The 26,364-nt window shown below is 42.5% G+C and overlaps 4 protein-coding genes across 4 annotated transcripts in view; 1 reads left to right on the plus strand and 3 right to left on the minus strand.

The window, feature by feature from the left end:
* The window catches only part of LOC6040132 (polypeptide N-acetylgalactosaminyltransferase 5), a 108,660-nt gene extending 102,191 nt beyond the window's left edge, over positions 1-6,469 (plus strand). Inside the window, 2 exon segments of the mRNA XM_038258486.1 lie at positions 5,449-5,682; positions 5,753-6,469. Of these exon segments, the coding sequence (XP_038114414.1) occupies positions 5,449-5,682; positions 5,753-5,935 (417 nt within the window). The 3' untranslated portion in view covers positions 5,936-6,469.
* A 6,958-nt stretch (positions 6,470-13,427) lies between these two features.
* LOC6040134 (60S ribosomal protein L37a) lies at positions 13,428-14,426 on the minus strand. Its single transcript, XM_001849540.2, has 3 exons — positions 14,284-14,426; positions 13,912-14,040; positions 13,428-13,848 (listed from the first exon to the last, which is right to left on the minus strand). Exons 1-3 carry the CDS (start codon positions 14,284-14,286, stop codon positions 13,711-13,713), a joined length of 270 nt encoding a protein of 89 aa, XP_001849592.1. The 5' UTR covers positions 14,287-14,426; the 3' UTR covers positions 13,428-13,710.
* A 1,339-nt stretch (positions 14,427-15,765) lies between these two features.
* On the minus strand, positions 15,766-16,715 carry LOC119767479. Its single transcript, XM_038256165.1, has 2 exons — positions 16,441-16,715; positions 15,766-16,376 (listed from the first exon to the last, which is right to left on the minus strand). The coding sequence occupies exon 2, from the start codon at positions 16,321-16,323 to the stop codon at positions 16,000-16,002; it is 324 nt and encodes a 107-aa protein (XP_038112093.1). The 5' UTR covers positions 16,324-16,376; positions 16,441-16,715; the 3' UTR covers positions 15,766-15,999.
* A 5,286-nt stretch (positions 16,716-22,001) lies between these two features.
* LOC6040135 lies at positions 22,002-25,999 on the minus strand. Its single transcript, XM_001849541.2, is given in 5 exon segments — positions 22,002-23,136; positions 23,138-24,589; positions 24,648-24,831; positions 24,834-25,623; positions 25,687-25,999. Coding segments are annotated over 5 exon segments (3,750 nt in total). The 5' UTR covers positions 25,948-25,999; the 3' UTR covers positions 22,002-22,073.
* Positions 26,000-26,364: the final 365 nt, after the last annotated feature.

Consider the following 26,364-nt stretch of genomic DNA (forward strand, 5'->3'; position numbering starts at 1 on the left):
TTCAAATCGTCAGTTGTGTGCTATCTTGTGACAATGACCATTTAGTACATTTCGAGAAAATCGATTTTTAAAGTTTGTTGGTAAATAATTTCAAAACTATGCATGATAGAGCCAAACTTTTTAAGGCAATCGGTTCGTATACTATCGCTTAACAAATGCTCCAAGTCCTCACCTTCAATAACAGCTTTTGAAAAGTGTTTTCAACTGATGTCGCCAAACCCCCTAAAGTGTCCACGTGGTTTGTGGATGGTCCCAAACTATCAAAATCATTATGTATTAGAATTATCTAAGACCGAGCTCACGCACACTAGCACATTTGTTTTGCTGGCCGGTAATTTTCCTGTACGTACCGACAATACTTGCGCACGGAGATAACTCTACTGTATAATTTTGTATCATAACACATCCATAACACATAACATGAAAAAGAAGAATTTTAGTAACATATTGAAAAAAAATAATAAACTAGGCGAAGAACAAAATTTTAATGAATTCTTAGATACATATTAAACAAACTTTGGAAACTAATTTCATCGGGTATTTACTTTCTGTTGACAAATCAACACCCTCACCTTCAATAACAGCTTTTGAAAAGTGTTTTCAACTGATGTCAAGTAAAAAAAAGTATTGCAAAATAAGTTTTATGAGTATTGCAAATTGGCGAATTGGATGAAAAAAAAACGGAATCGACGTAACACCTTATAATGTGGCCCTCTTAAACCTTGCGGTTTCGTCAACGGATCCACAGGTGTGTATCGTTCTTTTTGCGACAAGACTCCGCCTCCCGGGTCTCCTAAGTGTGAAGGTATGGCACGGGGAGAGGGCACCGATTACCTATATTTTACACTTAGAATTTTTTGCGTCCGCCTCGGGATTCGAACCAGCGAACTCTGGATTGTGAGTCCAGCGCGCGGTCCGATTGATCCACACAGGCAGACGAATTGGATGAAAATATGAGCGAATCCCTAGGTATTTGTCGGTGTTATAAATGTTCATAACTAGAATATGAAAAAAAGTGATATAATGAAAAAAAATCCGTATTTGAGAGAAATGGAAATCATTTTTTACCCCTAAGTTGTACGCTAGAATTTCGCAATTTTGTCCGAAATTTTTCAGTTTGGATTTTTGAATAGGAATGAAATTTTGTCCATCCCTTTTTCCATTTGTCAGTAGAAGCCATTTTGCATCATTAGTTTTTTTCAATTCAATTCAATTCAATTCGGTTTTATTTGTGAATAATCAATTTACAATGAGTTCATTTAGGTACACAACAGAGTTTTGGTGTTCCTTTCAGCTGTGATTTACATCGTAATTCAATCGAAAAATTATTACTTATAACTATGGAATAGACAAGAGTAAGAAAAAGTTTTCAAAAAACTTACAGAAAGTGCAATGGGAAAAGGATAGATAGAGAGAAAGCTTAAAACTAGATCACAGACAAAAATAATATCAATTATAGAATCATTAGTTTTTTAATACAAGGCTCCTTACAATTTTAAGGGGTGGTAATCCAAAACAGGGATATGAAACGTCGATAATCTGTGTCTAAAAATTCCTTTTTAGACACATGAGCAACTCTCAAGAAATCGGCCGATTTCGACCATTTTTATTTGTTGTATTATTTGATTTGACTCAAACTTTGTGGGGGCCTTCCCTATGACCAAATAAGCTATTTTGCGTCATTGGTTCACCCTTACAACACAGAAAAAAATTATGTAAATTTGGAAGCTGTAATTTTTGAAGGTTGAATATTACCTCTTTTATTATGTAATTTTACCTCAATTAAGACTGGAAAAGGGACATTACAGCAGAAAAATGGTAAAATTACACATTTCCAGAGGTGAAATTACACCTTTTTTTCTGACACAAAAGATGTACCTCTTCCCAGATGTAATATTACCATGATTTTTTTTTCTGTGAAGTATCCATAGAATATTCAAACAGCTGTAACTTTTGAGTGAATTTTCTGATCAATTTGGTGTCTTGGGCAAAGTTGTAGGTATTGTTGAGGACTTTTGAGAAAAAAATGGCACATGGAAATTTTTTTTGCAGATTTTTTAATCAACTTTTTTTTACAAAAACTCAATTTCCGAAAATACGTATTTTTTGATTTTCGAGATTTTTTGATATGTTTTAGGGGACAAAAATCCGCAACTTTTGAGCCATAGAGAAACATGGTCAAAAAATCTGCCGCCGAGTTATGATTTTTTGAAAAAATAGTGATTTTTGGAAAAAATCGAAGTTTTATACAAAAACAAATTTGACATTATTTTTTTATGCAAAATTGAATTTGCAATCGAAAAGTACTCTACAGATTTTTTGATAAAGGGCTTCGTTTTCAAGATATAGCCACCGAAAGTTGCATTTTAGTGAAATATTTGCAGTTTTTCGATTTTTAAAAATAGTAATTGAGTTTTATTGAAAAAAAAGTTGATAAAAAAATCTGCAATTTTTTTTCTGTGTACCTATTTTTTTTCTCAAAAGTCCTTAACAATACCTACAACTTTGCCGAAGACACCAAATTGATCAGAAAATTCACTCAAAAGTTACAGCTGTTTGAATATTTACATAACATTTTTGTATGGACAGCAGCCAAAATTGTATGGAGACTTGTAAGGGTGAACCAATGACACAAAATAGCTTATTTGGTCATAGAGCAGTTCTCTAGGATTTCGGTCATTCGATTTTTTTTTGTATTTTTTAATCCGACTGAAACTTTTTTGATGCCTTCGGTATGCCCAAAGAAGCCATTTTGCATCATTAGTTTGTCCATATAATTTTCCATACAAATTTGGCAGCTGTCCGTACAAAAATGATGTATGCATATTCAAACATCTGTATCTTTTGAAGGAATTTTTTGATCGATTTGGTGTCTTCGGCAAAGTTGTAGGCATGGATACGGACTACACTGGAAAAAAATAAACGGTAAAAAAAATTTGGTGATTTTTTATTTAACTTTTTAACACTAAAACTTGATTTGCATAAAAACACTATTTTTAATTTTTTTTATTTTTTGATTTGTTTAAGAGGACATAAAATGCCAACTTTTCAGAAATTTCCAGGTTGTGCAAAAAATCATTGACCGAGTTATGAATTTTTTAATCAATACTAATTTTTCAAAAAATCGAAATTTTGGTCGCAAAAATTTTTTAACTTCATTTTTCGATGTAAAATTGAATTTTCAATCAAAAAGTATTCTAGTGAAATTTTGATAAAAAGCACCGTTTTCAAGTTATAGCCATTTTTATGTAACTTTTTTCAAAATAGTCGCAGTTTTTCATTTTTTAAAATTAGTGCACATGTTTGTCCACTTTTGAAAAAAATATTTTTGAATAGCTGAGAAAATTCTCTATATTTTGCTTCTTCGGACTTTGTTGATACGACCTTTAGTTGCTGAGATATTGCAAAGCAAAGGTTAAAAAACAGGAAAATTGATGTTTTCTAAGTCTCACCCAAACAGCCCACCATTTTTCAATGTCGATATCATTGAATATTACGCCCTTTTAATATGTTAGTCTTGATTTGAAAATTTTGAAAATATTTTTTTTGAAAAGATCGGAAAATTTCACAAATGTTTCATATTTTAACATTGAAAATCGGACCATTAGTTGCTGAGATATCGACATTGAAAAATGGTGGGCTGTTTGGGTGAGACTTAGAAAACATCAATTTTCCTGTTTTTAAACCTAAACTAAAGGTCGTATCAACAAAGTTCGAAGAAGCAAAATATAGAGGATTTTCTCAGATTTTCAAAAATATTTTTTTCAAAAGTGGGCAAACATGTGCACTAATTTAAAAAAAATAAAAACTGCGACTATTTTGAAAAAAAGTTACATAAAAATGGCTATAACTTGAAAACGGTGCACTTTATCAAAATTTCACTAAAGTACTTTTTGATTGCAAATTCAATTTTACATCGAAAAATGAAGTTAAAAAATTTTTGCGACCAAAATTTCGATTTTTAAAAATCTGTATTGATTAAAAATTCATAACTCGGTCAATGATTTTTTGCACAACCTGGAAATTTCTGAAAAGTTGGCATTTTATGTCCTCTAAAACATATCAAAAAATAAAAAAATAAAAATAGTGTTTTTGCAAATCAAGTTTTAGTGTTAAAAAGTTAAATAAAAAAATCACCAAATTTTTTTACCGTGTATTATTTTTTTCCAGTGTAGTCCGTATCCATACCTACAACTTTGCCCAAGACACCAAATCGATCAAAAAATTCCTTCAAAAGATACAGATTTTGAATTTTCATACATCATTTTTGTATGGACAGCTGCCAAATTTGTATGGAAAATTATATGGACAAACTAATGATGCAAAATGGCTTCTTTGGGCATACCGAAGGCACCAAAAAAGTTTCAGTCGGATTAAAAAATACAAATATTAAAATTGAAGAAAAAAGACCGATTTCGTAGAGAATTGCTCCATAGGGAAGGCCCCCAAATCAAAAAATACAAATAAAATCCATTTCCGGTTTTGGTAGAGAATTGCTCACATATTATCTTGTCACTTTGGGTTTTGGTCTAAGCTAAGTTTGGAGGTCATAAACAGTAATTAAAAAAAAAAGAAATACAGAAAAAAAATTTAATGCTAATGCTCGTACGTAATCACATTTTTTGATAAAAATATTTTATATCGCTGTATAAGCCCGTAAAACCAAAAACATTTTTTGTCCCTATTTTGGGTCCATTGCTCCTAGGATACGACCTTCTTTGTGCCTATTGTCGACCTGTTTTTTTTTTAATCTCGAAGCACTTGGCGAACTTTTTTGACGTAGGGGAACGTGGGGCAAGTTCACCATACTAATCTCTGGCTCAAAAGATTCCTTTTTCGGTCTCAAAAAGTAAAAAAGATAAGACCTTTGCAAATCTGGAGTTTTTTTTTTTTTTGAAAAGGTCCAATAAACCAAATTTCCAGTTTTTACTTTTTGGGTGTTTTTAGAACCGCCTTGAGTCAAGGGTATTAAAAAACACCCAAAAAGCAAAAACTGAAAATTTGGTTTATTGGTCCTTTTCAAAAAAAAAACTCCAGAAATATTTTTTTAAGTTTATGTTTCTGTACTCTGCCGAAACCAAAATATAAAAAAATATTTAAAAAAATACAAGCGAAGTTTTCAACATTTGAATAAAAATTGATTTCTTCTAGATTTCTAGAACAAAGTATATTTTAGGTAGTTTCTGAAAGGACACACGATGTTGAACCAAACTGCATAAGTAACTCAAAAGTGATGAAAATGCATATTGGACATTTATGCGAACAGGAGCAATAAAGTTGTTTTACAATAATTAGTTTTTCAAAATAACTAAGTGCATAAACCTACGCCTTAAAATTTGAAATTTTGTATTATGTAAAGTTGCTTCTTGACCCCTTTTCTTTGTAGCTGCGTACTGACCAAAAATCTTAAAGGTTACAGTTTTAAAACCAATATTACAATATCCCCAGATCCGCAACGAGGAGTCCCAGAACTGCCTGGACACGATGGGCCGCAAGTCGAACGAGAAGATCGGCAGCAGCTACTGCCACGGGCTCGGTGGCAACCAGGTGTTTGCGTACACCAAGCGCCACCAGATCATGTCCGACGACAACTGTCTGGACGCGTCCAACGCGCTCGGGCCGGTTAACCTGGTCCGGTGCCACGGGATGGGCGGCAACCAGGAGTGGGTGTACGATGAAGAGGTTGGTCTAGTTTAAGAGGGGGTGTTTTGGAATGGAGTCATGCAAGTGTAAGTTTTTCGTTCAATTGCAGGAAAAGACTATCAAGCACGTCAACAGTGGCAACTGCCTGACGCGACCGTCCGTGGACGACCCGTCGACGCCGCTGCTGCGGCCGTGCAACTACGGGCGCGGCCAGCAGTGGCTAATGCAGTCCAAGTTCAAGTGGCAAGCCGGCCACAACAACCGGATCAGCCACCACGGCGAGGACAGATAAAATCCGGCGGATGATGACCGCGTCACTCGGCGGAGGATGAGGACCAGCAACAGCAGCAGCCAACGGCCATCGAGGACTGACGAGGACAACCGACGACCACGACCGTGACGAGAAGATGAAAATGTGATTCCTAGTAAGCTCCTTGACCCCCTAAATGATGTTGCACGGGGAGCACGGAACGAACCCTTGGTTTTTTAGTCGATTTATATCTGTGTAAGGTGAGTTAGCGTGTAAGACAGGTTTAGCAGCAGAGCGAGGCGTGTTTCTTTTTTTTATTATTGTGAGGATAAATGAGCATCCCGAGAGAGAGAGAAAGAAAGAGATATTAATTAGGGCGATATTACGGAATGCCGCGCGCGCCATTTATGTTGAACTTATTCTGCGAAAACAGGAGCGAATGCGGTGTCGTATGAAAGAGGAATTTATAGCTAGAGCAAGAAAAGGCGAAGGACTAAGGTTAGCATTGTAAATACCAACCAACAACCATTTAGCACACACTGAATACTAATTACGGAAGTCTTACGTCCCTTTTTATTTTTTCTTTAGCTCCATTTGTAAAGAATACCGCATCAAACTGTGAAAGCTCGTGCTGAAATGTCCAATTAGGCTCACTCACATGCGCCTCGCTGCCGGACAGCAACTCCGGCAAAGAGACAAACTTCGTGACGCTCGATTAACGTTCTGAATCGAAAGTAGAATGAAAATTACAGCAACAAAAATATGACGCATATCATGTGTAGCGGGAGAAGCCGGGAAAGCAAATCAATAAATATCTCTGCGATGCCGTTTAGACACAGAGATAGAGCGAAGAAGCGGGAAATTGATACCGGCCTTGTCAGCGCGCCATCCGGTCGAACGTGGGACGGTCGTTGGCAGTGACAGTTTTTCTTATTTCCATTTTTTTCCCAAGAATGTTAACTGAAAATGCCGGGTGTAGCTGACTGACGATCTAAACGAAATTTGATACCGAGAATTTCGTTCTTTTCCGTAAAAAAATTGTAGAATAACGAATTTTTACTAGGCCTCCCCCAACTACGTCTGTTGAATCCACTTCTTCCAATTGAAATTTAAACTCTTTGAATTTTCCTGTTTGTTGCATGCAATTTAACAAATTAAAACAACAAAATTGAAACGAAAGAAGAAAAAAATCATGGACCATTTGCATTTAAGCGAAAATCACTCCAATAAAAAAACAACTCTTGAAAACGTTACACGAGCAATTTTTCATGATAAGCGGGAAACGATCCTTACTTGTATTTTTTTATTTGGTTAAAACTTTGTGGGGTCCTATGGAAAGAAGCCAATTTGCATTTTTAGATGTCTACGAAAGTCTTCATGAAATGTTGGCAGCTGTCCGTACAAAAAAAAAATATATGTACATGTGTGAGTGTGCAATCAATCCTATATTGGTTGGCCGGCTACGAAATTTTGGAAAAATATGTTTACATTTTTTAATTGATCTTCAACAAACCGTTAAAATTCTTTTTTTTTGCTTATTGCAGAAGCCCTAAAAAGACAAGCTATGATTTAATAAATAATCATGGACAAAAAATCTCGGTGGCACAATTTAAAAATAAATGTTTTGGAAGTACAGTCCAGACTCGCCTCGAAAAAAAATCAAATTGAAAAAAGAAATATTTTTTTCGTTGTTAGATTTTTGATTGTCGAAATTGCGGTGAAAAAATATTTAAAAAAAAATGCATTTTGTAATTTAATAAGGCGAAGTCAGAAATTTACTAACACTTTCAAAGTATGTTTACATGGCTGCTGGACGTTTGTTTGCATCAGATTTCCTATCTCTTTCTAGCAAAAGTTTTTTGTCAGGCGACTTCGAGCTGGTTTTTTAGACAGATTGCCTGATATGTCAGCCAACATACTTCGCAGGGCTGTGACAGCTCGAGCTCGATCATTGTTTGCATCAGGACACTGTGACGAAATGTTCGTAATTTTTGGGTTAAATCTGGGGCAACATTTCTCGACTTTTTTTTGATTAGGTCCTATAAACATATGAAAGACAATAGCTTATTGGACCTTTTCAAAAAAAAATCTGGATTTGAAAGAGGCGGTACGACATTGCTCTTACGGCCTTTGATTACACGCGTTTAAATGGGACGAAAGGCCGTAAGCGCAATGTCGTATCGCCCCTTTCAAATGTTGCTCCAGAAATTATACTTTTTTCACTGGGCCCAGAAAGCCTTATAGGCAATCAACTATTCAAATTTGACTAAAATGGGGTCGCAAAACTCAAATTTGTAACTTAAAAAATAAAAATTTGAAGTCCCATGCAAACTTTCGGATAATCAAACTTCGGTAAATCGAGTCTGGACTGTATTATAAATGTTCTCATTGTTGTCAAAATTAAATTTATTATTTAAATTTTTTACTGAAAACTTGTTTGATATTAAATATATTGTTTTTAAGTTTTAGCTGCTCCAGGTTTTTTTTTTGGTCAAAAAAATATATCTTTCACTATTTTAAAAATTGTGAGGCCGTTGCAAATATTTTTCGAAGTTTATATTAACCTTAAAATGACAACACAAGGAAGCGGTAATTAAAAATAAATAACAAATTGTGTTATTGAGATGTTTGAAAAAATAATTCTTAAAATAACAGATCACAATAATATAAAACTGTATTAAAAAATAACAAGAGGCCATCCAAAAACCGCGTGGAGACTTTTTTGGTCAACTTTTTTTTTCTTATTTCTTCGTCAATGGTTTATTGGGAGTTTTTCTTATTTTTTTGTTAAGGCCGTTGCAAATATTTTTCAAAGTTCATGTCACACTCCCCTTCAAAATTGGGTTTTCAATAAACTTCAAAATTTTAATGAAAATAGAAGTCATATCAACTTAAAACAATCTAAAACACATTTTTCTGCATTTATAATCATCAATTTAGCATTTTTAGGCTGGATTATACAAATATTTAAAATTTTTATGAAACTCCAATGTTTTTTTTAATCGTCAATACTTAGGTGTTTGGGAAACTAATGATTGCAAAACAACTGGACAGGTGTATAACGCATTTTTAAACGCTATTTTCATTCAAATGTTGAAACCATGGGTCGTTAATTCAATTTTTAAACCTTTTTATTTTTGCCCCCTTTTTCGACTTTGATCAGACTTCAAAAAATATTTGCAACGGCCTAAAAACAAAAAAAAATAGTAGATTTTTTAAAGAACGTTACTATTTTCTCGGAAATGTTACCTACAACCTTGCTGAAGACACCGAATTGATCCGAAACCCCCTAACAAGATACGTTTATTTCGTGTAAGGACAGCTGCCAAAACTGGATGAACAAACCAATGAGGCTAAATGGCTTTTTGGACAAAGGGAAGACCCTCTTAAGTTTAAGACAAAAAAAATATAGCAATTAAAATCTGTTTCCGATTTTCTGGGATTATTGCTCACATGTAACTCGTGGTGAGTTTCCTGCTCATCAAAATGTACATAAGAATACTAAAAAAAAATCATAGCAAATAAAGGTGTGACGCTACTGAAGGCAAAAAAAGAAATATCATTTACCAGTAGCGAAACAGCAGATCCGTTAGTGTAACAGAATCGAAGTGATAGTTTCCAGAAACTAATAGGTTAAATTTACAGAATTAATAAAAAAAACAACGTAAAAACGCCCAATATCAGCCGGAAACAGAGCTTAGTAATTTTATAATTTGTGTTGCGTCGTGTACAAAAAATGAAACGCAACATTATCGTTACACGTGCCCCCTAAAACCTTAGTTTATGCAGCCTTCAATCTGATTGAAGATTGCGCCTAGTTGATAGTGAAAGAGCGGTTTACTTTTATTTCTTCTTCCCTTTCTCTTTTAATTCAGGTGATGGTGTGCAATTTATTTTTCCTTCTAGGCTTAGTTTATTATTTAGCCAGAGTGTTTATTTAAAGACGAATCAGAGTTTTAAGCAGAATTTGCAACGCTCAGCGATGCAATTTTAGACAGAGCAAAAGAAAAAAAAGCAATACGCAACACAATAAAATTCAGCAAAAAAGAAATGTCAGCACAGGTTCTTTCATACCTCAGTATTACTACTTCCAAGAATTACGCAGCAAATGCCTTCCACAACCAACAAGTAAAACATAATTTGCGCATTAAAACATTCCTCTCCTCAGATAATGAAAGTGTGTTGCTGGGTGCGTGTTGAAATAGTTTTCCTAACTACATGATTTCGCAAAAACAAACGCGCACGTGCACTTAATCACGTAGAACCGATCCGTTGTTTTAATTTAATAGAGTTTCCGCTTTTTCGGTTTGCGCAAGAAAGTTAATAAAAAAAGAAAAGATGACCGTATATCAAGACGTGAAAAAACATGAAATGTTTGTATAAATAGAAGGAAACGACACATTAATTTAATGAACTAAACCTAAATCAGATGAATGAACCCTAGAACAGTAAATAATATTAACTAGAATTTGTGCGATCTGCGATGGGACGAACGAATGCGGCAGTGCGAACTATGAATGTAATTTTTGAAACATAGAATAAAGCTAAATGAAGTTTTTTACGAACGTGTCGTATCTTTATCCGAAATCCAATTTACCTAAATCAATCTGAGGTCTGAGATTCCAAAAAACTGTCCGCGTGGTTTATGGATAGTCCCTTCTCAGTTCTCCTAAAAAAGGCGTGGGTTGAAAAAAAAACTAAATTTTTAATTTAGTTTCGACAAGTACAAATGTTATATTAACCCAAATCCGCCTTTAGGCGGGCTTCAATCTTAAAATTCCAACCAATTTTTGATCTTAACACTGGAACGCCCAACGCATGTCCAACTTACACGGACGCCCAAGCCTCCCAAAAAAGGTGGAACGGTAACTTCAACTCGCTGGTTCTCGGGCATTACTCAACCAATCGGGACGATTCTTGTTTCCAGTGATTTGTAAGAATGTCTAGATGATCCTAAAATTTTGCATTTGATTTGAACAAATCTGTAATTTTTGCAACCGAAAACATCGTTCCACCTTTTTTTTTTTTTTTTTTTTTTTTTTTTTTACAAGGTCGGAATCTGCTACCAGACACCTGAGAATTCATTTCTCAGGTAGTGTGGGTTGGGAAAACAAAAAAAACAGTTTTCCCGACCCACTAAACCAGTCCTTGAACGCCGTGCCCTGCTCACATGATGTGTGTGTGTGTGTGTGTGTGTGTGTGTGTGTGTGCAACCAACCAAACGGGACCACGCGGTCGCTTCTTACAAATTGGGTGTATTTTTTTTATTTTATTTTTATTTTTTTTTTTTTATTTAGCGTGAGCGCGAGGTCCCTCAGCTTTTATCGACAAGCCCCGCCCTGAAGAACGTTTGCACCAATCGGGTTCAAACGTTATTTAGAACTTCCGAACCCTTGTCAAATGGACAAGGACCCAGCGCGTATATAGTTTTGAAAGTAACAGTATTCCTAATTCCAGACGTCGCTCATCAAGCCGTGATGGCCTAGTGGTTAGCATTTTTGCTTACCAATCCAAAGGACAGGGGATCGAACCCCGACTCGGGCGACTTTGATTTTTCGTTCATGTTCAGAGTTTCAAGATTAATATTTCCTATACTTTCTCGTTGGGAGCAGATGGGAATCGAACCCAGGACCATTCGCTTAGAAAGCGAACACCGTAACCAGTCAGCCACGGCCGCTCCTGGTAGAGAATTGCTCACATGATAAATGCAAATCAAAATACGGGACCATCCATAAACCACGTGGACACTTTATTGAAATCTCAAAAAAATAATATTATGTTTTTCATATAACAATCTTCAGTTTTTGATTTTGGTATTTTTTAAAGTAGAATTTAAAAATCGGGTTTCATCATGCACACGGGATATTCATCCCAAATTTCAGGAAATTTGGTCCATTCAATCTCGAGATATCGTGACACCTCGGTTGTTGTTAATTCATTTATTTTTGACAGCTTTAACCTTGGCTTTAACCTTTAACGCTCAGAAAGTTCGACAGTTAGCTTTACGCGTGGCAAAATTTCAAACTTTATCGTCTGTCACTTACTTTAATCATGAAATATTTAATATTTAATTATGAAATATATGGAAGTTTCAGAAGTGATTGAAATCATGTAATACGAAATTTTGAGCTTTTCTACATGTATGTAACCCCTTAAGTTTAAAAGGCTTAAAAAAATCCTAATTAAAAATTTTAAGTCTGATGGTTTGTATAACTTTGAAACTGCCATTTGCAAGTTTTATTTCAATTCAAGTTCACTGATCGAAAAAATACATTAAACATAAGAGTTGTATTGTTAATTTGATTTTGGTTAATTTCAAGAAAATCCACCGCATTTAACCAAAATCAAATTAACAATACAACTCAGGAATATTTGTTAACAATTCATTGATATTTGAAAAAAATCAGTAGTGACATAATTGTAATGATGTTAAGCATTTTGTGATACTTTATGCTACAAAATTTTGAAAGCTGGATTTTTAAATTTAGTTTTCTTTTTATTTGCTTGGTCACCCCTGGACCACGACCAGAGCCGAGGGCAAAAAATTTAAATAAAATTTGTACCAACCTTCTAACAGTTATGCAACTGTCATTGTGCTGGTAACAATAACACACATTATTTTCACACAAATAAAATTTTCGTCAATACTTAGAAATTTTTAAAACTTGTGATTGCAAAACAACTGAACAGTTTTTTGCCCCCACCTCCTCGACTTTGGTCAGAGTCGAGGGACATAAACTTCAAATTATATTTGCAACGGCCCAAATGGGATTTGACCCGTAAAATTTGTGCATTTTGGTTTTTTCCAGTTTGATAATCAAAATAAACCATATGAGCTCGTAGTTCGTGTTCCAAAGAACAACTTTGCCGAAGAGTGCGAGAAGATTTTTCCACTGTGTAAAATGTTACAGAATTTATTTATAACAGCGCCGCTGAAAACTTCAACTTATCCTTCAAGTATTTCTGGCAACCATCAGCTGGCTTGGTTGCATGAGCGTCGCGACGCCTGCCCCAATCTTTTCTGCAGGAGCAGCAAGTGTTGCCAGAAGAGAGTGAAGAAAAAGTTGGTGTTTTCAGCGGCGGTGTTATAAATTCAGTAACATTTTAAATAGTGGACGAATCTTCTCGCAATCTTCAGCAAAGCTGTTCTCTGGAACACGGACGATGAGCTCATGAGGTTTTTGAAAAATGCAAAAATCGTTAAGGGGCTCAAACCTGGCAAAGACTGAAACGCGCCGTTTTAAGGGGTTAAATCCCATTTAAACTTCAAAGTCAAGGGATCATGCATTGAAATGGCCGCAAAATTGACCCGGTTTTTACATCCTTGTGCTTTTACCAACCCTTGACATTTTTGCCGTAAAACCGTTGTTGATTGTAGATCATTTGTAGAGAGTGGATATTTTCAAACATTTTCAAAATGATCAAACGGGACTGATGTTGTAGAGCACTTAGCAGAATAAATATCAATAACAACATTCGATGCACAATCTGGATTTCTCTCTTTCGAAGCAAATATCAATTCCATAGGCCAGTGTTGCTTTTTGGTTACGTTCCTCCCACGGATGGACACCGAACGTTTTTCGCCTTTTTATTTTCTCTCTTTACCACATTCACACACACTTGGCGTTCAGCCGGGACGACATCCTCCGTTGATTTGTTTACACTTTCTGTCCGGGGCCGGGAAAACCTCCCTCCCGGTTTTATAACAAAAGTCGTTTAGGGTTGAAAAATGTCAACAGCTGGCAAACGGCATCAACGAAAAAACGGCGCCTCAACAGCAGAGCCGACAAGCGCCCGGCGGACACAGTCCTGGACGCTTACAGCTCACGCAGACGACGGACAGCCGAGCGCACCGAGGCGGCCGCAGTGGTCGAGTACACCCAGGCACCGCCAGCGACGACGCGCTTGCATCGCTTGCAGGACCAGATTCCGACGCAGGAACGCTTCATGGCATCCTAAAGGAGTAAAAGGAAGGGATTCAATCCTGAATCATCGAACATGGTCACTTCGGAACCTACCTTGCCGCAGAATGTGCAGGTGTACTTGGCGTGTTGGGTGATTTCCATCTTCTTCACCATCTTACGCAGGGAGGCACCATAACGGGTACCATACTTGCCGACGATTCCAACTTTCCTGGTACGCTTGGCCTGTGAAGAATCGAGCAGAAAAGGATCTTCAATATCTTTGTTGACATCGGAACGGTCATAACCTAGAAAAACACATCCCCTCACTGACATACACACACACAATCACACACGCAAAAATTGCCACCGATTCCAAGTCGGTCAAATTTAGCCCATTTTCACGCCAATCAGCCGCCACACACATCCCATTCGGCACCATTTCGGAACGGGCCCGTCGCGGGCCACCGATTCCACACACTCACTAACCATTTTATCGGGTTTTTGTCGAAATTGATTGAATTTCTTAAGCTGACACGAAAAGTGTGCAGTCTCTTCAATCGAAGTTGACGGAAAAAGAGAGAGACAAAAACGAAAACAGGCGGAAGTTGATGCGCTGTCAAACGAGGGGGGCAGCGATGCCAGAAAGAAGTAAACTGTAGCGGTTGGCGGAATGTCTGTAGCGATTACTTTAATTTTCTTCTAGCTGTTAAAGTTTTTGAAACAATTGCAATCATTAATAATATTCGCTGATTTTTAAATGAATGACATAAGCGAGATATTAGAAGTATTTCGTTACGATAGAATAACATCAAAATGTTTTTAAAAGCTTGCACTGTAAACAGCTGTTTGCATCATTATTACAGATATATTAATGATTGACACCACTGCTTTTGTGACTTTTTGGCTGCGTACTGGCCTGTGTAGCGGAAAGGTATCGTCCGCGAACGGACTCCAATTCAAGCAAAACATTGTAAAACGTCCAATCTCATTTTTCAAAACATTGAGAAAAACGAAGATAAAATCTGCGGATAGTTTTTCAATTCCTATTTCGAACTTATTTGCCTAATTGAGGGTATTATTCATTTAAAATACGTGAAACTAGTATCGTTATGCTTCCCCGTACTCAATTTGATGAAAACATTTGATTATTGCTGGAAAATTAAAGATAAAACTACATAGGCCTTATAAAAAAGTTAGCAACATGCGGGATCGTTTAAGCCCTTTGCATTTTAGCACCTTTGTAAACATTGGCGTGTTTCATTTTCCATTTGGGCCTTATGCCAAACGGCCAAACACGACGGCAGGCTTTGTTTTTGTTTTTTGGCCTCGCAGGCCAAACCAAAACAAATCACGCTTTCGCGTTGGGCCCTTTTCTTTAAAAAATATTTTTGCTCGTTTTTTTTTTGTTAAGTTTACTGCTGTTACCCCGTTTTTTCGCATCATTTGTATTTTTAATCGAGTTTTCCTTCATTCACAAAGGTAAGTTTATAGTTTTAGTGATTCGAAGTACATAATACAGTTCTTATTTTACAGGAAAGTGCGTGATAGTTTGGTGCCTAAAAATTTCCACAAACTCGGATGATTATGGTCGGTAGGAGCTTCAGTTGTTTCCTCCCAGAATGACTTCTTTGAGGAAACACATTAAGGCATCTGTGGACGGAACATCGTCGTACGATCCGATGACGGCGATTGGTGCAATCCGACATCCGAGACGTAGGTACCAAGCCGCCAAATCGCATGGCCATCTCCGCCGAACCTGTGTTGCCTACGGGTTGATGGCACCGACAGCTTAGCCGAGGCCATCCGAGGGTGTTTTCGCCGGAACGAGATTGCGACATGGAATAGAAAACCAGAGAAAAAAAAATCACCCCGAATAATTAAAGACTGATGGTGATGGTTTTGTGTAATAAATCTTTGTAAACTTTTGGTGAGGTGTTTCGTTATTGTATGTTTTAAAAACTAGAAAATTAATAGAATCATAATGACGCATGTCTTGAGGGATTAGGAATCGACCAAAAATAACGAGGAATTTTTATTTCGTATGCATTTTTATTAGTGGAAGAGTTAGTTTGTTGATTGGAGACGTCACGGATGGCATTGGAACTTAAATGGTTTGTCAGTCGTCCGGATCGTCGTCGAAGTGGCGGTTAGTGGTTGCCGGCGCTGACTTGTACTGGCCGCAGCTGCTTTCGGTAGCAGATACTATTCGGAAGGTGCCTTTATCGATTCACCACCAACAGCCTCCTCCTGCTCGTAGGCGAAGCTGGCGTCTGAGGTCAGCATGTTCTTGTTTTGAACACTGACGCATCTGCCGCTCCAGATCGATGCTCCGTGTGGCGCTCGTGTCGTCATCCCGCTTGTTTGGCCACTTCCGCAGTCGTCATCCGCGCTTGAAACTATTGCCGGGTTGTTCTGAACGTTGTCGGTTTGGTTGATTCTTAGCGTAATCGTTTGCGGAAGAAGGTTCACCTGGTACACGTCGTTGCTGCCGAAGCGATCTGTGTGCTGCCGCAAAATTTCCTTCATGAAAGAGTTGAAGAAGCGGGAACAGCCAGGATGGTGCTGAAGGGGTTTGAGATCTGAAAGAAGGTTCCAAAAAATATTATCGTTTTAGAATCTGCACTTTTAAAATTGTCCACTTACCCAATACCTCAGCTTTTCCGAAATGCTGGCGAATGTGAATAATATGGTCGAACGTATAAGCACAGTTTTCGGCAATGGCCGAGTACAACTGCCCAAACCGATATGAGGTCGTTCTTGTCGACGTTGATATGTTCCGTGGCCTCGCAAGGCATCGCTACACCGTTCCGTCCCGGCCGCTGGCTGTTTCGCACCAATTTGAAACAAAGGGCCATACTTTGTTTCGATGTTTGTTTTGGAAGACATTGTTTTTGTCCCTGTGTCTAACACGATTCCAAAACAAACAAACCCAGTTTCCACATTGACCCTTAGAAGCAAAGGGTCTATGAGAATTTTGAATACAAACAAAACATCATTGACTTTGGCCTTTTGTAAAATAGCATTTTTTTCACATAAAAATTACTTTTTTATGCTTTTCTCGATATGTAGAGATAGTTTAAGACTCTTAGCCTTGTTTGCAGCAAAAATCCGGTTTGTTTACGCTTTTGACTTTGGACCTTTTACATTTTTTTTTTTATTCAATTATTCAATAGTGTTTTTATTAGAATTTAACTGTTCTGATCCAGGATGTTACATTTGCAATTCAGAGATTTGGAGAACCTTTCAACTGAGATCAATTCATAAGCCTTTGCAGGGAGGATACATATTTCTACGTTTAGATTTTGCTAACTGGGTGTTCTTTTAGGGAAAATAATTTTTGAGAAAAAAACCCTAGATCTATGTTTGGCTTAAAAACTAATATCACAGTTGTTGGCGGAGGAGTGCTTCGATGAGCGGATTCGTTGACATCCCACACGAAGTCCTGAAGGTTCTCGTTGCCCTTTCGATGCTTGCGTCAACGGTGTCGACGCCGGCCAGCTTGTGTAGATCGTCGGTCGGGTACCACGGGTCCAGGTTGTGCACCATCTTGAGCAGCTTATTCTGCTTCACCTGGAGTCGCTTACGGTGCGATTTGGCGCAGTTGCCCCAGACCGCAGCAGCGTAGGTCAGCATTGGACGGATGATGCACTTGACCACCAGCGACTTGTTCTTGATGCTCAGCTTCGACCGCCGATTCAGCAGGGAGTAGAGCGCTTTGGTGGACCGATCCACCTTCCCGATGATGTAGTTCACGTGCTTGTCGTACTTTAGCTTCTTGTCATGCACCACTCCCAGGTACGTGACTTCGTCGTCCCACGTTGCAGGCTGGCCGTTGACGCTGATCGATCTGCGGGGAAGGTGCCGAGCAGCACGCCTCCTGGTGAAGAAGATGGACTGGGTTTTCCCAGCGTTCAGCTTGATGCGCCACTTCCGCTGAAACTCCTCGAGGTTGTTCTGTGCCGCTTGTAGGTGGGTGACGACGATCTTCGGGTCCTTGTCCGATGCCAAGTATGCAGTGTCATCCGCAAAGAATGCGTACGACACTCCATCGATCATCGGCACGTCGGAGGTGAGGATGTTGTAGAGAGTCGGGCTCAGCACTGATCCTTGGGGCACGCCGAAGGGGATGTTGTGGACGGAAGAACGCTCGCCATTCACCGTCACCGTAAACGAACGATTTGTCAGGAACGACTCGACGATCTTGACCAGGAATGGCTGGAGGTTCGAGCGGAAGAGCTTGTAGACCACGGCGTCCTGCCACACGGAGTCGTAGGCTTTTTCGACGTCGAGAAGGATCATGCCGGTTGACTTCCCCGCCAGGAAACCGCGCTTCACCATCTCCGAGATACGGGCGAGTTGGTGCACCGTTGAGTGCCCCGGCTTGAAGCCGAACTGCTCGTGTGGAATGAGTTGCTCCGTCTCCAGGTGACGGTTTATCCGGACGAGGATCACCCGTTCCAGGAGTTTGCTCAGGCTGCTCAAAAGGCTGATCGGGCGGTAGTTACCTGGATTGGTTATGTCCTTGTTCGCCTTTGGGATGGCGATCACGTTCGCGTGTTTCCAGCCGGCCGGAAAGTAGCCCAAGGCCAGGCAAGCGTTGAAGATTTTGGTCAGGACGACCAACCCTTTTCTTGGCAGCTGCTTGAGGCACGTATTCCGGATTCCGTCTTGCCCAGGAGACTTCCGGTTTTTGAGCGTGCGGATGATCGCCTTGACCTCTTTCGGCTTGACAAGGGCGGCCGGAGGCACGGGAGGAGTTGTCACTCGGATGTGGCCAAGCGCGTTCTCCACAGCAGCCGATGTTTCGGGATCACCTGGTTGCTCGTTGTTGTGGGCAGCGGCGAATGCACTAGCGAGCGCTTCGGCTTTCGCTGAAGGGCTCGCTACGAGGTCTCCGTTGACGTTCAGCGGGGGACTGTACTTGACCGTGTTCCGGAGGTTGCGGGTAAGCTTCCAGAACTTGTTGCTGCCGTTGTCCAGCGTCCTTAGTAAGGAGCCGAAGTTTTTGTAGCGGTGTTCGGCGCTTTTGGTGCTGATGACGTTGTTCAGGTGGGTCACCACCGCTCCGATGAGCGGGTCACGTCTTCGGATGAACTGCCTACGCCGTACGTTCCTCAGCCGGATTAGCAGCTTCAGCTCGTCGGGAATGTCTTTCTTCTGAGGTAGGATCCTACGCGAAGGGACAGCGGATTCCTCAGCAGCTTTCAGGATGGCGGTGAACTTGTCGATGGCGTCGTCGATTTTCTCCGAGCGATCCAAATCGTTGATCCAGCTTGCGTTAAGGTCGACCTCCCGCTCGATCGAGCGAGCAAATGTACTCCAGTTCGCTCTGTCGAAGCATCGGACGAGTCTTCCAGCCGGGGCGACTGGAACGTCAGCGTCGATCTTAAAAGTGACCGGCAGATGGTCCGACGACAGTTCGACGTGCGTTATCGGCTTCGACATCTGCACCAGGTTGTTTGAGATGACCAGGTCCAGCGTGGAAGGCCTCCCTCGTCCAGCGGGGCAGCGGGTGGGAGTATCCGGAGCGTGTATGTAGATGTCCTTGGACTCGTACTCTTGGTGCAAGATTTGTCCTGCTTTGTTGGCCCTGGCACAGTTCCACATCCTATGTCGCGCGTTCAAGTCACCCACCAGGAAGACTGACCCATCGATGCTACTGAGCTGCCGTATTTCGCGTCGGAATTGACAAAGCGTTGCCCTGCGGGTCGAGCCAGGGTAGTAAACAGCAACGATGTTCACTGGTGCGGGATCCACATTGATCGTGACCCCAACGGACTCGATTGCCCGGGTCGAAGCTTCGAGCTTGGAGTACTTTATCCCGTTACGCACCAGAAGTGCAACTCCCCCCCCTCGAGCAGCATCCGGTGAGTTACGGTCCGCGCGAACAATGGTGTAGCTTTCGTGGTACACCGAGTTGTTGAGCTGCAGCCAGGTCTCCGTGATTGCAGCGATGTCGATTTCGTGAGCTTCGAGGAAGTGGAAAAATTCCACAACCTTGTTGCGGATGGAACGGCAGTTCAATTCATCACCTTCAGCGAGCTAAGGTTGGCCATTATAAACAAACTTGATAATGAGCTCGCTGAGGGCGAGGAATTGCATGGCCTTCGACTGGCAATTCGAAAGCCTAGTGAAGAGTTCACTGGCTAGGCACATGAACTCCTCGACGGTGAACAGGGTTGACGACTCGGGCTGGCCCTGCACTGCTTGCGAGTACGAGACCCCAGGATTCGCGATGCTGCCGAGCAGCTGGCTCAAGTCGCCACCTTGTGGCCTGGGGGCAGGCGCAGGAACTGCAGACACCTTCGGAAGGTTGCTTCTGCTGGCGGGACTCGTTTTCTTCTTTGCCTTCAAGTCCTGCAGGTACTTGAGGCGGGTGGGGCAACCCTTGTAGTTCGCTGTGTGATTTTGGCTGCAGTTAGCACAACGGATTTGTGAGCGGTCGTCGTTGACCACGACGTCGGCTCGCGCGGGAGTGCGCATGCGGTCGTCTGGTGGCGCTCACCACACTTCACGCACTTGGCCTCCAGATGGCAGTTTCTCATCCCGTGGCCGTACTGCTGGCACCGGAAACACTGAACGACGTCCGACTTCTTCTTGGAGTAGTGCCTCCAACGGACGATCACGTTGAACAGCGCCTTGATTTGTTGCAGCTCCTGAAGTTTCACGGTTCCCTTCTCAAACTGCAGCAGGTATAGCGCGTAATCACCGTGCTTCGATTTCCCCATCTGACGCACACTTGTGGGACGCAGAAACACATCTTCGAGTTCCCGCCTAACTTCTTCTACCGGAAACACTGGCAATCCGGAAAGGACGATTTTCACCGGGGTTTCATCACTGGTCCCGTGGGTGTAGAACTGGACATTTGCCTGCTTCAAAGTACTTACCACAGAAGTAAAGTGGGATTTAGTCGACACCCTGATCTGGATGTACCCTTTGTTTACCCGCAGGTGATAATCGTCGGCGCCCAGCTGGGTTGTTGACATCAGTCGATTAAGCGCTGGGACACTGGAACCGTGGACGAAAATCGGCGGACAGCGTATTTTTGCGGGAGCAGGAGGCGGATTTTTCACATTACTACCAGCAGCATCACCACCAGCAGCACCATCACCAACGGCAAAAGTTCCACCACCGCCGCCATTGTTTACGTTTTCTGCCTCATCGCCGGAGATGTCGAAGTCGAGCATCTCGAACTGATTCGCCGTCGGGAATCCTCCGGAAGACCTCCCGGGTTGGGTCAGTGGCCGATGTTCGTTGAGCTGGTCCGAAATCGATGAGATACCGCCGGTGGAATTTCTACGGCGGCGTCTCGAAGACGGCGGCGTCACCACCTTTTCTTTCTGCTGGACTACAAGAAGGCCCTTGTAGTCCACCCGCTGCACGATCTGCGATGCACTATCCCGGCCGGAATCGCCTTCGCCGGGCAGCGGCGGTGGCTTGGGCTGCTTTCGTTTCCCCAGGGTGCTGGGTAACACACCGGGAGCACTAATAAGTTAACTTTCGCGAGAGCTACAATTCGACGACGATGTTTACGCGCCGACGGTGACAGCTCGAATGACCTTTTACATTGTTTTGCTTGAATTGAGGATAATTCAAAAATTACGTTATCTTTTTAACATGTAGGGGAACAGCATCTAGTTCCAGCGTCAGAAAAGCAAAAGCAATCCACTTTAACGACCCCCGGGTCTTTTGTGGGCGTTGTTGCAAGTTTCTGCTCATTTCTAGGCATCCGAAGGTTATGTGTGAGTCACCCAAAATCTCTTTTACGCAAATGCACCGACGTTTTACTTCCCCATCCGATAGAATGCACCGAAATATGTTTAACCGAATTTCATGAAATTAAGGGAGATGAATACACTCACCCCCGGTGGTTGGTCACTTTTTCGTTTGACACTTTTTTAGTTTGTACCCCGTTGGTTGGTCAAAGTCAAACTAAAAAGTGACCAACTGTCACTTTTTACAAGGCGCTTACGAACACTATCAAAACAAACCTTTGGTAGTGAGTGTGAACTCAGTGTAAAAGGGGTGTCAAACTAAAAAGTGACCCCGATCGTTTGACAACAGTTCGTGTCAAACCATCGGGGTTTGAGTGTGGGACATAGTTTCGATACTTTGTTGGTGCTTTGTAGTAATCATGGTCGGTAGAGGAGTCAAAAAAAACCGTTTACAAATAATACCATCAGACAAAATAAAACAATATCGTGTATTAAATTCAACAAAAACTGATTTTATTTCAACGAAAGAAAGCAACTTTCTTAACTACTGACATAACAATATCAAAGCTCAACAACCCCGTCGCCGTACCATTCCTTCATGTGGACTTCAACGAACGGAAAATTATCCTGTTCCACAACTTCCTCACCACCAGTACCCTCCTCCACCGCACTCCCATACTTCCGCGCAAACTCCGCTATCTTGCCCTCCGACAACGGCGCATCCACGTGTTCGCTCCCATCCTCGACTAGCAGCTCAAACAGCCCCGTCACGGTCAAGCACACGCGACACCCGTTGCCAACGCACTGCCACTTGCAGCTGTCGCCGGACTCCGTTATGAACCGTATCGTGTACTTGTGCCGCCCGTAGATCAGGAACGGAATCGGCCTCAGGAACGACGGCTGCACCAGAAAGTGGAACGGCTCGGTCGTCTCGGTGTACGCGTTCATGATGGTGCTTGGGCCGCGCGGGTAGTAGAACAGCTCCCACAGGTCGGCACTGTGGTTGTGTTTGGGGAGGTCGGGGAGGAATGCGCGCTTTCCGTCGTGATCGAGGTGCAGTTTGGCTCGACACTTGCGGATGGTGGAGAAGTTGCACCGCCAAAGCGAGTGGGTGGCCTCGGACGAGCTGTAGTTGTACTCGAAGCCGTCGTGGGCGATTTTGGTTTGGTCTTGGTGGAAAAGTGGTTGAAAGTTGCGGTTCGGGTCTTCGGTTGCGAGGATTCGCTGCAGGGTGGAGTATCTTGGCGGGAGGGCTTCGTTGGGTGGGGTGGGAGGTGTTATCGGGGCTTGGGGGTTGTCGGTGCCCGTGAGGGATTTGAGTTCTTGCTGGGTCAGCGGTTCGTGATGCGTGTGCGGACCGTTCCTGACGGAGATGATCTTCATGGTGTTGGAGATTCGAGCGAAACATTTGCACTGCGTGACGTGGCATTTCCACTTGCTGACGCCGGCATTGTTGATGTTGTACAGCATGTACTTGTACTCTTGGTAGATTATGCCTCGATTTTCGCGGTACTCTGAGGTGTAGCTGAACAACCAACAGGGCAGGTGCTCGTCCTTGTCCTCGTCGAAGATTTGCAATTTTCCCAGCTCGTGCGAGAAAACGGCAATCTCTTGGTCCGAGTGTGTGCTTCTTGGTGTCGTCCGCGACCGTGACCATTTTCCCGTCGGCCTTTAGGTGTAAAAGGACCTTACACTTTCGCGCGCTCGTCCAGACGCAACTCCACACCGAACTTCCGTCCGGCGAGCGCGATTTCAGTCGAAAGTTTTCTCCCTCGTAAGTTACGAGAAATTTGTACTTGGTTCGCTTCACCTCGAAGTTTCGCTCCGGATCTGGTCGGGCCAAGGTAGCTAGAATGTTGCTGGACTCCGGTTCCGGCAGGACCTCCAAGCTTGACTCACCTAGCGTGGGATGGAGCAAGCTCCGTTTGAGCATGTGCTGCAGTTCGGACTCGGTCATGTCGTCGTGGTTGTGGCTGCAGGATATCCGCACGGATTGAAATTGACCTTCGACGAGCGCCTTTGCTTTGCAACTGCCCCGAGAGGTTTCCTGCCAGAGGCAGATCCACTGACTCGATTCGTTCTGGTCCAGCGAGCCGAACGCGTAGCGATGTCCACGGAAGACGAACCCGTACCCGGTGTGGACGGCCTTGTTTACATCCGACAGCACGTAGAACGTCTCGAACTGGACGCGGTCTTCGTCCCAGATTGAGCCTTTGGTGCACGGGTAGGAGAGCAGCTTCTGCCGGAAGGAGAGATTCTCCGTTGGTTGTGGAGTCGCGCTAGGTTTGCCCTCAATCAGTTTGCCGAGTTCATCGTCCGACAGTTTTTCGTGCGAGTGCTCGCCTTTTTGTACCATCTCGTCAAAATTGCCCTTGGTTATCAACAGCGTCCGGCAGGAATGCTTCCGCAAACAACACCAGCGAATCAAGCCCTTCCGGTTGATTTCCTGCATGATGAACAGGAAGCCCCGAAAGCACACGAACCGACTCTCGTAGTACAGGGAAACCCGACTCAACAGCCAAACCGGCTCACCCCCCACCATCCTCTGCCCGATCGGATAGCTCAGCACCTCCATCGGTTCCGTTCCGTGGCTGTGTCTTTTCCTGTTGAACGGTTCCAGCCGCTTGGCGTCGGCGCCCAACTTCACCACAACCTGACAGTGCTTCAACGAGTCCATGATGCATTTCCACACCGTAACTCCACCCTCCAACCGACCATAGTAACGATGCTCGTACCCGTCCTTGCAGAGCTTAAACTTGGCACCGGTTCGCGTGACCTGGAAGTTCCGCTCGGGATCCTCCTCGCCGCCGAGAATCCGGAATATCTCCGGTTGCTTCTCTTTCGTAGCCGATCTCATCAAGCTCAACAGGTTCTTCTGATTAGCCACTTCGCGATCTTCGGCGATTCCGGTTACACTTGGATTGTCCCGCCGAAAAGTGGTGATCGCTTCCGTGGATTCCAGATCAATGCCGGACGAGGTCAACGCCAAGTCGATTTTTCGCTGAAGCATAGCTTTGTGCGTGTGCTTTCCCTTTAGTTCAGCCCGCTCGAAGATGCCGTCGATGAGGAGGGTTGCCCTGTGGAGGATTGTAGAATTGACCTTCCGATTCCAACGAAGAACCTGTCATCACTTACTTGCAACGATGCTGTCTTAGTTCCGAACAATTCCACTTGCTTCCGGCCGAGCCTATCAGTAGACGCGATAGGTAATACTTGAACCCGTCCAGAAAGATAGTCCTGGTGTTTTGGTATTGCTTGGAATCCCCGTAGTAAAACCAGAAATCCATCCCCAGCTTGTTGAACGACATTTTGCCCTTTCAGCGGGGCATTCCATCAGATTGTCCAACCTGTCAGAGTGATTGTGCCTGCCAGTCGTAGAAGCAACCATTCCCGAAGAATCAATTTCCAACTTTTTTCTGCAGGTTCGAAGGCGTTGCATGGCGCAGTTCCAACAAGACTTTCCCTTCAGTTGCATGGACGAGAACTGGAACTGGAAGCCTTCGAATGAAATCTTCAACCTTTCTCCATCATCTTTGAGCACGGTGAAGTTACGACCTTCTCGATCCGTCCCAAGCAAAGCAACTAACTCAGGTTGGATGGTCTTCAAGGTGGACTTCTCCAGCGGATCTTCACCATCCTCAAGCGAACAATCCGAATCAGACACATGCATGTCCAGAATCTCAGCCAGCGCTCCCAAATTCGACAGTTCCGGCTTCTCTTCCTGTTTGACATAAACCGATTCCGGCAGCAGCTCCTTGCGAAACGCCACCAACTCCTCCAAGCTCTGAAGGCAAATCCGGCAAATCTTGGTCACCGAGTCCCACAAGTTTATCTCAACGTCCAGACACTCTCGTATCATAGCTAGCTGCTGCTCTTCCGAGGCACCTCCCTCCGGGTACAAGTCCATCAACCGACCACCAATTTTCAAACAGAACCGACAAACCCGAACTTCCGCGGGGACATCATCCCCCAGCTGAGCTTCGTCGTCGGCCATCTGATTTTGAGCGTACTCGTTGCACTGCAACGCCCGACTCCGGAAGGCATCGTAACGATCCAGCCGCGTTAGACACGCGCGACAAATCAGTGCCTCCGGATCGTGTTCCGTCGAAATCTAAAAAAAATCCCTTCAACTGAGATTCATCACACCACAAAAAAAAAACTAATAACAACTCACCTCAACTCCGAGACACCGACGAACCTTCTCAACCGTACCCGTCGGGGCACACTTCCGGCCACGGCCGAAAAGTGCGAGCAGTTTGACGCCGGTGCTGGATTTGCACAGTCGGCAGAAGGCGGTCACTTCTTCCGGTGGTTCCGGCTTGATTTCGGCGGCCTGCTGTTGTCCGAGAGCCGGAAACTCGACGAAGCTGTTCCGCAGCCGGTCCGTGAGTTTGCGCTTCCGGCGCGAGCGGTCCATGTTGGGCGGAGGAAGCATTTAAATTTTCTGGAAAGGGTTGCTTTGTTTACACCGTTTACACACTTTAATAAAGGGGATGCTTGGGGTAAAACGGACGTAGACAATTTCTAAAAATTCAAAAATTGAATGTAGATTGTTAAAGACGGCGTAACGTCACGATTTTTTTTAATTTGTCTCGTATTTTTCAAAATTGGGTTCTAAAGCCTTATGTCAATTTTTATGTACAACGGTATAAAACACGGTCAAAAACCATTTTTGATCACTTTTTTTATTTTAATGCAAAAAAAAAAAAATGAAAAGACAACATTTTTTCGATGGATCAACTATGGTCCCCTTGGAACGAGCTGTCAAGTAGGAGCTTTTCTGTCAAGAAGGACCGCGAGGTTAATTTTTCAAAATTTATTTAAAAATCCATTTTAAACTATTTGTGGTCGT

This window comes from Culex quinquefasciatus, chromosome 2, assembly GCF_015732765.1.
Source record: "Culex quinquefasciatus strain JHB chromosome 2, VPISU_Cqui_1.0_pri_paternal, whole genome shotgun sequence".
Lineage (NCBI taxonomy): Eukaryota > Metazoa > Arthropoda > Insecta > Diptera > Culicidae > Culex > Culex quinquefasciatus.